The sequence below is a fragment of the Acanthochromis polyacanthus genome, chromosome 9 (genome assembly GCF_021347895.1).
Source record: "Acanthochromis polyacanthus isolate Apoly-LR-REF ecotype Palm Island chromosome 9, KAUST_Apoly_ChrSc, whole genome shotgun sequence".
NCBI lineage: Eukaryota > Metazoa > Chordata > Actinopteri > Pomacentridae > Acanthochromis > Acanthochromis polyacanthus.
This window is the reverse complement of record NC_067121.1, coordinates 37,249,681-37,259,912: the sequence shown is the minus strand read 5'-3', so window position 1 is coordinate 37,259,912 and position 10,232 is coordinate 37,249,681. Positions and strand designations below refer to the sequence as shown.

Below are 10,232 nucleotides of genomic sequence, written 5' to 3'. Positions count from 1 at the left end.
GGGATGCAGAAGGATAATAAGGCTAAAAAATAAAGACATAAGAAGATATGATAAGATGCCTTTATTATCAATGTACATAAAAATACAACAGAATTTTGTTGACATTCTTTTACCACAGCAGCACAAGTTGTTGAGGTCACTGGAAATCATAATATACAATATATATGTATGTATTTAATCATATATATGGCATGCAATTTAGGGAATTAAAATGTATATATAATCTGGAATTCTGAATATATGGAGTGAAATTCGGAATATATAGCATGAAAGTCTGAATATGAGTACCCTATATTCCGAGTTTCATTCCATATATTCAGAATTCTAGATTATATTTTCCTAAAGGACATTCCACACATATATAATCAAATAAATATGGAAGTATGTACACAAGTATAGCAGCAAGGATGTGGTAAACAGCTGCATTTATAAACCTTCCAGTCCGGCAATTATTGCACACGTTTTTAAGTGACATGTGTGTTTTTTATGGATTGAGTTGAGACTGTAATAAATACTGAAGTTTGATTCCATTCATAAACTACATAAAATCTCCCTCCAGTGACGTTTGTGCTCCCATCCAGCATATTAACAACATACATGTCAGAGTGTGATGATCACGCGATCACAGCAGCTGACCCAGAAATTCACCTGCGGCTCCTCATCAGGTGCACGTGCGTTGCTCAACACAATCAACCGGATGAGAGTCAGGTGTGCGCGTGAGGCCGATGTCCGACAGGTCTCGAGAGAGGAAGGGAGAATTAAACACCAGACGCTATTTTTTTTATTTATCCTATATATCAGCAATGATATGTTAAACACACAAAATAAAGTAACAGGCACGTCTGCAGATATCCGGTGATCACTGTCGGTGCTCGGTTACCATGGAAATATGAAGGACTGGAGCTGAGCTGCGGTTTACTGAGGCTTCTGGCATCATGTCGGACGGAGAAAGTGGACCGTCGGAGGCTGTTTTCACTCAGCTGCAGCAGGGGCACGTTTTTATCGACACAGTAGGTCTAAGAAATAACAAAATAACATTTATTCTCCCCTGAAGTTCTACGAGTCGAGGCCGAAAGTGACACATAAGGGCCAAACAAGCACTTTTTAAACTCCCCCCTCTGCTTTCCTTTGGATTTTTCAGTCCTTTAATTAAATTTTTAGCTCATTTTTAATTTCAGAAGAGTTTTTATAAACTGTTGGTTTCCTGTGTTCGTGTCAGGGCTCCTCCGGGCCGGATGATATCTTCGAGGAGGACTCGTACTCTCCGTCCTCGCTGTCCTCCTCCTCTCTGTCCTCCGCCTCGGCCTCCCTGCAGGGGAAGGCTCTGTGCTCCTCCTGCGGCCTGGAGATCGTGGACAGATACCTGCTGAAGGTCAGACTGATGCAAAACAAATAACAGAACAAGTCTGCAAACTAAGAGCCCATAAATTATAACAATATTTCAAGTTTTCCATATTTTGAGGCTGTTTTGTGTCATTTCTTTCGACAAACTAAGCTTATAAATTAAAAATGGGATGTAATTGCTGCTTTCAAGATTTCTTTTAAGTTGTTTTTGGCCATTTTTAGGGATTTATTTGATAGGTTAAGTTGAAAGGCAGGCAGGAAAGCAGGGAAAAGAAAAATAAGATTTACCTTTAGCAAAGGGCCGTGAGCTGGACTCGAACCCACGCCGCTGCGTCGGGGAATCCAGCCCCTGTTTATAGGTCTATCTCGGCGTTCCTGCTCACAATATTTGTGGCAGATTTTCAGTTAATTTAAAATTCAATTGAGATTAAAAATAAAACCTAATCTAGAGTTCTGCAGCTTATTTTTGTATCTTAAAGTCACTGAGATGCAGCCCATAACTGAGAGCATATGTTCCTTTTTTTCTGCTACTTGTTTAATTTGTTGAGCATGAAATAAAGTTTAAAAAGGACCATGAATTTGAGTATGTGTTCCTAAATAGTAAAATCTCTATTAATAGTTCATTTCTGCTACATTATTTTCTGCAACATAAAATAAATTTGATAATGATAAAAAAACTTTGTGTGCATTAAATTATCCTGCTCCTACTTTTCTAATTAAAAAACGAGCAATATGCAGAGTGTAATTCAGTGTTTCCTAAATTTTAATATAGATTAAATTTATTTATGCTTCATTGTACTCAAAATGAAAAAGTGAACATTTCTGTGATTTTTTTTTTTCCAGCATGAAATTAATTTGACTTTTTTTTTTAACTCTTTTGAAATTTGAGTTATGCTGCTTATTTTTTATATTTTATTTTAAAAATGACTAAGATAAAGTCTGTAGTCCGGGGGCTAAGGTTTCATAAAACTTAAACTTCATATTAATGCTTCAGTGTACAAAAAATATGCTGTTAAATAATTTTGAACTCATAAGACCACTGTAGTGAACAAACAGTTGAGTTTATCTTAATTATGGTGAGCAAAATTTCAACATTACTAGCAATTTAACATCCTCTATTGTCTCAAGTGATAAGGACAAAAAAATACTAAATACAATTAAACATTTCTCTAATTTACTGATCTGATTAAATCTCCTCTTTTCTAGGTGAACAACTTGTGCTGGCACGTGCGCTGCCTCTCGTGCAGTGTTTGTAAAACCTCACTGGGGCGACATGTGAGCTGTTACATCAAAGATAAACAGGTTTTCTGCAAACTCGACTACTTCAGGTATGTTAAACTCAACATCTCGGCTTTATTCAAGCTCTTTTTTTAGATTTACTGTATATTATATAAAAAAAGTTTGATAACCAGCTCAGAAAGAATACATTCATTGGGCTTCTTGTTATAGATCAGTACTTGGAAATATTTTTAATTGTGTAGTCATTTGGATTTAACATTTTAATGTGACCATATAATAACGGTGACATGCTCTCAGTGCGTACAAGAACTCAAACATCATTACAAAAGAGATGTGCTGACTTACAATCGGAAACGGTCTTCCGAAAACAAACATCTGATTAATAAATTGACAGGTACAAAGCTAATTTTAAATCTCTATTCCAGAGCTGTGGGCATTTGAATGCACTTGTCTGTACATTTTGCATAATCTAATAGACATCTGCACATTAGGAAATGCAGTCAGCAGCTTCAGCTCTTTTTTTTTTTTCACTTTGCAAGCAGTTTTGAAACGCTCTGTCATTTGGGTTTTGTTCATGTTATGACTAACAGTTAACAATAGGATTAGTAAGCCTGAATGGGATATAAACACTTATGACTCATAAAAAATCCCAAATGAAGCCTGAGAACAGCTGTTATCTGGACTAAGCTGTGATGTTGAGAAGCGTGGCATATCCGATTCTCTATGGGGATAAGAAGGGCAGTATACTGCAGCTTTATTGTGAAAGGAAAGCAGATGTTGCTGATTCAGAGTGTTTTAGTGTCCAAGTCTGCATTTAGGTGACATGCTTTTATTGAATGTTTGTGAGTCATTTAATAATCACCTATTTGTGACTTATCGTAACGTCAGAGCTTACTCGTCCTCTGCTCTCCCTGTTTTCCATCTCTTCAGGAGGTATGGGACCCGCTGTGCTCGCTGTGGCCGTAACATCCACTCCAGCGACTGGGTGCGTCGGGCCAGAGGAAGCACCTTCCACCTGGCCTGTTTCTCCTGCACCTCTTGTAAGCGGCAGCTCTCCACCGGGGAGGAATGTGGACTTCTGGAGAACAGAGTGTTCTGCCGACCGCACTACGAGATCATGATGGACAATCTCAGACGTGCCAAGGAGAACGGTGAGTTTATGGATTCAGTTTAACAAAAAGGATTATGAAACCAATATTGCACACTAGACTACATCACAAAAATATGAAGTCAAATAAAACAGGTTCCCACTTTCACTTTTAGATATTCAGTTTTGCCTCAATTAATCAGAATAATCCCGACTTTGCTCCCAAAGGTGATGCTTTTTCAAAAATCTAGCAAACTCATCTAAACTGCAAGTCTTCTGTTCACCAGAGTGGTTTATGCCTTTTGCAGTTAATTAAAGATTGTCTGGAAGAAGTCTCCTATTTAATAGCTAGACAGTCAAATGTTCTCATTGCCACTCTGTATGACAAAATAAATGGGGGGGGGAAATGTTAGCAGGCACAAACTGAAGCACAGCCTGATCACAAACACAACAAAGACACTTTTCCATGCAGAAGAATCTAATCTGAAGTGGATCTGGTGTTTCAAACTAACATGCTTTGGGGTCAACACATAATTGAGGGACTTTTGAAGTCCTTGGGATCTATCTTGCACCTATTTTTTTAATTAAAATTTTAAAAAGTAATGTTTTTTATATTCATTATGATCATGTCTTTGCAACTTCCATTATTTATTATGGGAAACAATCACTTAATAAAAAATGACTGGATATCACTAAAATGTCAAGTAAATAACATCCAAATTTAACAACAACCACCTTCTAATTAGCTAAACAATAATAAAATGAGCTGATTCAAAAATTGTTTTGATTGTGCTCTTTTTATTAAGTTGAGATAATCATGACAGGTATTTCTTTTTTGGCAATATATCAAATTTTATGTGGAAAATAACAAATTATATCTATGTCCGAGAAATCACTTCCAACTAAGTTCCCCATTACAAAAACACCTCTCAAGGAAGTGTGTTAATTCCAGATCACATGACCTGCTCCATATGATGTCATTTCCTCTTTAAGAAAACGCTGACAAGACTCCAAGGCTTTCTGAGTTACTTAATATAAAGTAGTGTGTGAGTCAATTGTGGATTTATGTCATGTCAACAGGTTTACTACAACATCTTTAGAACTATCTGTCAAATTTACTCAATTGTGTATATAGAATATTTTAGAATAATCTTTCTGTAAAAATGCCATGTGGTGTTTGGTTCTAGGCGGCCATGTTGATTTTAGACCTGAAAACAACAAAAATGTCAACTATGTTACAAAAAATTCTGTATATTGACCCCTTGTGTTTTGTCTAAAAGAGCAACCAAAAGTAGAGGAAGAGGTGACCGACAAAGACGACTCCAGCTCCATCTCCAGACCCGCTAAGAGGGCCAGGACCAGCTTCACCGTGGACCAGTTACAGGCAGGTTCATCTATTTCTGTGTGTTAACTGCTGCTGCACCTTTCCTTCTGACTGTAGTCAGTGAATTGGCTTCCACTACACTGTTAGGCCACATACCGCCGTCTTTAGAGTAATAAAAAAAAAGGATTATGTTGGTCTGTCTGTAATATCACTGCTATTGGCTCACTGATGCTGTTTCCTACTAAAGTAATAGTTGCATGCCATTATATTGTACTGTAACTAGCAGAAGGAAATTAATGAATGCACTTCAGTGTTTCATTTATATACTGATACATGCAATTAATCAGTATATTACTACAAAACCGAGTTAGGAGGGGAATTGACTTTGGTTTGTCAGAACAGAAGCATGACTCTAAATGAATGTTGCATGTTAGTCCTAACAGAAGTCTGAGCCAGTTAAATTTACTCTGTTTTGATGTGTTCCTGCCCTCTAGTGGCAGATAACGTGTAATGTTTGAGCACATACTGAGCACATTCCGTGTATTGGACTCTTGAAAATCTATTTTAACAGTATAAAAGTGGACTTAAATGCCAGCCAACCTACGCATGCCCACCTCTGTCATCTCTACATCTGCAGGTGATGCAAACCCAGTTTGCCAAAGATAACAACCCAGATGCTCAGACTCTGCAGAAGCTGGCAGAGAGGACTGGTCTCAGCCGCAGGGTTATTCAGGTAAAACAGCCGTTAATGCCTTTAGGAGCACTGCTCTCATAACCATTAGTCCTTTCTAAAATTCCATTTGAGACACTGACTTCAGCAATTGAGTCTGGATAAATCCTCAGAGTAAGAATCTGTAAGATGAACCCGTAGGAAAAACCCCGTAGTTAAACTCTGCAGCTAAAACAGGCATATTTTGTGCATCGGCGCTCTAAAAATGTAAATTGAAATAAGCCTGTTAAACTAGAATTTTACTCTCCTACAGATTCTGTAATAGTCTAATTAGCAGCTGCATTTAAATTAGAACTATTAGTTTGAAGTACATGCCACGTTTCCTCAAAGCATAGTAGTATCATTAGGATATTTGCTTTTGTTGTTAGATTGTTTGGTCATTTTAACAGCTGGAAAAACTGAAACAATCTACTCATTGAGTCAAAACTTGCAAGCAAAAATGGAAATTTTAAGATGAAGAATTCCACTGTCTATTAATGTTAATATGATGTCCAGGGTATTTTGCACTGTTAGTACTTTTTTTAGTATTTTGTTTCTAAAACAAGCAATGAAGTGTTCTGGAACCAGCAGGTGCACCTTTCAATGTGAAACCTCGAAGACGAGCTACAAATTCAGTGCATTTCTTTTCAGGTCTGGTTCCAGAACTGTCGAGCTCGTCAAAAGAAACACATCAGCCCGACTGCTGCCTCTTCAGCCATGATGTCTCTCGCTCCTGGTCAGCTGACACCACCGTTGATGGAAGATCTTCAATATACAACCTATATCTCTCCAGACGCACCTCTCCTCACGACACTGACCTATATGGACGGTAAGAAGTGCTTACACTTTTAAAAAACCCAGAGTAAACACCTGAGCTCCTCTGCCCATGCACAGTAAGCTCAGCCCTAGCTGTATTAATATTCTGTGTGATGATATAAGAGGAGTGCTACCTGCAGGATTCACATTTTCACCATTGTGCATGATTAATAAATTCTAATTGTTACAGCAGTTCTTAAAGAAATAACTTACTGATTTCTATCAACAGTCTGTGGTTCTTTAATTACTTTTTATTTATTTTACTTCCCCAGTCCAAACTCCAGATCCACTTTTGCTTCAGCCACTTCTATCCCATTCATTGCCGCAGCTACCAGTCAGCCACGCCTGAACTTCAGCTAGCCTCCTGAGAAGAACTGAGGCTGATTGTTTGATGGGAGGATGAAGAGCACATCATTACTCTTTAATTTAAAAAAAGAAAAAAAATCCTGCGAGGATTGGGTCAGCTGAAATCTAGGAACTGTCCAGAGAAAGAATAGCACTGAATTTTCACTGCTGCCTCGTGTGAGCAGACACTTGGAAGAATCAACTTGTTGGCACTGAATTAATTTCATTCTATCAGACAGAGAGTTGTGGATGAGAATAAGTTGAAAATGTCAAGTAAAATATTGATATTTGTAAGATGAAAGTTTTGTTGATATGTGTTAAGATTTTTTTGTATTTAATTTATTTGGAGGATTCGATGAGAATAAGGCACTTTGCTGGAAAACGATGTAAAATCGATTTGGTTTTGAGTCAAATGTTATGCTTTGAGACTGTAACTGAGGAAATGTCAGTTTTGGCATCTATAAGAGTGAAAATCGGATGTTTTTTGTTTCTGACTAAATACTACTAGAAAATTTGGGATTGGATTGTACTGCAAATTAAAACCACAGATTGGTACATTCATGGAGAAAGTCTACTGTTCCTTTCAGTATTATTGGTGTGAAAAACATGTGCAATGTATTTACAGTGTATTAAACAACAACTTTAATACCGGGCAAATGACATTACCCAAGCTATTTTTCAGTTCAGCATGTGTTGAGCACAGATGGAAAACAAAACAAGTTATAAATGTTTCCTTAGATTTTGAAAGTTATTTCATGTCATGTCATACCTACACACAGGAAACAGATGAAGTTTAATATTTGGTGTTGGGGATTCAAGTTCATGCACCCTAAGTTTGGTTTTTTTGCTTGGCAGAATTTATTTGTTCCTTTGAATTGGTTACTGTGAAAAGGATATCAATAGTTGTATGACAGTACTTATACTGATGTTTGTTCATCTAAATGTAAAATTTGGGGGTAGTTGGACCAGTTCTTTCAATTCTCTAAATATTTCATCTACATCCAGATAAACCTGTATTTACTTGAGTACATTTATCTGACATCGTACAAGTTGCTTTGCAGTGACAGACAATGCAACGTTAAAGAATAAACTGTCTAACATTATTTTGCTACTAGAATCTTGCAGTTTTCTGTATTTTTAACATTGTTGCATCCCAACTTTTCCTTGAAGTGCATTATGTCAATGCTTTTATACTTCAGGTACACAAATCAGCAGACTAAAATGTAGTTGCAGATCAAGAATCCACTCCTTTATTCCAGTGACCTCCACCAGCAGAACAATGTTCCTTACCACACCACAAAAACTGCTCAGGCAGAGCTGAGGAACATGTACAATTTCAGATAATATTCACAAAGGCCAACACTAACGCAACTTTCGATTGTTTGATGGTGCTGGACAAAAGTTTGAGACAATTCAGTGGAAGAACTTCAGGGAGGTGGAGAACTATCTTGAGACAAAGTAAAGAACAAGGAACAGTGAAACAGATGGGCTTACCTCCAACAAAACTCTTGTCAGCTTCTTGGGCTCAGTCTGAGATTACATGAAGAGGCGATTAACACTGAGCCTGCCTCTATCCACAGAAGTACTTTGGTAAGTTGTCAAAGGTGCTGAACATTCTACTTGTCAGGCACCTAAGTTGAAGATCTTTTCAGATCCTTTGCTAAACTCAAAAGTACCCACACTCTTTTTTTTTTTTTTTTTCTTTTTTTTTCTGAAGGTCTTAAAAAGCTCGAGATAGTTTAGCTCTTGGCACGATGTCATTACACACTTCAGATCAGATCCTAGATGTCAGAGGTTTAAATAAGATAGGTTCCACCTGTTACTCACTAATGACGTTCTAAATTAGTCTACACCGATCAGCAACAACATTAAAAACACTTACAGATGAAGAAAACAACACTGAGCATCGCGTTACAATGCCATGTCAAGAGTTGACATATTAGGACACAAGTGAGCAGTCAATTCCTGAAGTTGATGTGCTGAAAGCAGGAAAAATGGGCACGTGTCGAACATTAATAAAACACCAGCTCCTGTGAAGTGTTCCTGGTATGCAGTGGTTAGTACCTACCAAAGTGGACCAGCAACAGGAGATACTGTGGAGAGAGAAGGCTTGCCTATGTTGTCCAATCTCATAGAAGAGTTACTGGTCAGAACTGGACCATGGAGCAATGGTAGAAGGTCTTTTACACCATGTGGATGGTTGGGTGCGTTGTTTACATTTTTATGCCTCCACAATGGTGACAGGACAGGTTGCAGGTGTTATATTTAGCTGCGCAACCATCTCTTCATGCATCACTCTGTCCATCCCATTGTAGTGAAGGTAATTTCTTTTGAACCCCTGGTGGGATTGTTTAAAATTTTTATTTCATTATTATTCATTTATTTTTTTTTTTTACAAATTTGGCACAAGTGACTTTGAAAATAAAATCTTGAACATACTCAAAAAGCACAAATACTGGACATAACTAATGAATTCATACATTTATTATGACATTATTATGCCGAAGAAGTTGAAATGACAGACAGACAGACAGACAGACAGACAGATCAATAGATTATTCATCCCAAGGGAAAGTCAAAGTTTTCAGCAGCTTACATACAACAGAAAATAAAGACAAAATAGGCAGGTTAGTAACATTAACATTAAACACTTGCTGTACATTACTATAAACAAAACCTTTCTCATTTTAAAATCTATAGCAATACTAACTGCATTAAAAGTCAAAAAACAGTATTTATACCTTTCAAAGCAACATGATACCCTGCGACAGACTGGCGACCTGTCCAGGGTGTCCCTTGCCTTTGACAGAGTCAGCTGAGAAAGAGTCCAGCCCCCCCGCGACCCTAGTGAGGATAAAGCGGTGTATAGAGAATGGATGGATGGACAATTACTTTCCAGATGTGGAAAATGGACTTCAAAAAAATTCTATATCTTGATAAGTTTGCTTTTTTTTTAATTCCAGGACTATGTTTTTAAGTTACACATAGGTGACTAAATATGTTGTGCCATTATACAATCACTGTGATCAGTTGTAATGCTCAATGCACACAAATAAATGTTAAACTGAGTCATAGTGTTGTTGAAATTGCACTTACTTTAATCTCTGGTGTTTTCTAATATAATTTTTCAAAGGAAAGTTCATTACATATAAAGATTTTTCTGATATACTTGTTCTCCTTTGCACTAAAACATCAGAAAAACTTAGACTTATTGTTACTTCTCGGTAATTATGCTATAAGTTTACTGGTCCGGCCCCTTTAAGATCAAATTAGGCCCCTGGACCAAAATGAGTGTGACACCGCTGAACTACAGTATGTTATTCAATGACGTAATCTCTTAAGCCTTTATTTTGAAAACGGAAGTGACT

The 10,232-nt window shown here is 37.2% G+C and overlaps 1 protein-coding gene across 1 annotated transcript; it reads left to right on the top strand.

Moving 5' to 3' along the window:
* The first annotated feature begins 935 nt into the window (after window positions 1–935).
* Window positions 936–7,858, top strand: LOC110965227 (LIM/homeobox protein Lhx8-like). The gene is made up of 8 exons (XM_022214168.2): window positions 936–1,010; window positions 1,220–1,372; window positions 2,551–2,672; window positions 3,514–3,734; window positions 4,951–5,054; window positions 5,632–5,727; window positions 6,355–6,532; window positions 6,792–7,858. Exons 1-8 carry the CDS (start codon window positions 936–938, stop codon window positions 6,866–6,868), a joined length of 1,026 nt encoding a protein of 341 aa, XP_022069860.1. The 3' UTR covers window positions 6,869–7,858.
* The last annotated feature ends 2,374 nt before the right edge of the window (window positions 7,859–10,232 follow it).

What these genes read in the sequence shown, in the direction of transcription:
- LOC110965227 (XM_022214168.2), top strand. Translation starts at nt 936, where the DNA reads ATGTCGGACGGAGAAAGTGGACCGTCGGAGGCTGTTTTCACTCAGCTG. An exon ending in TGGACAGATACCTGCTGAAG is followed by an intron (nt 1,373 to 2,550) that starts GTCAGACTGATG and finishes CCTCTTTTCTAG; the next exon opens with GTGAACAACTTGTGCTGGCA. An exon ending in TCACCGTGGACCAGTTACAG is followed by an intron (nt 5,055 to 5,631) that starts GCAGGTTCATCT and finishes CTACATCTGCAG; the next exon opens with GTGATGCAAACCCAGTTTGC.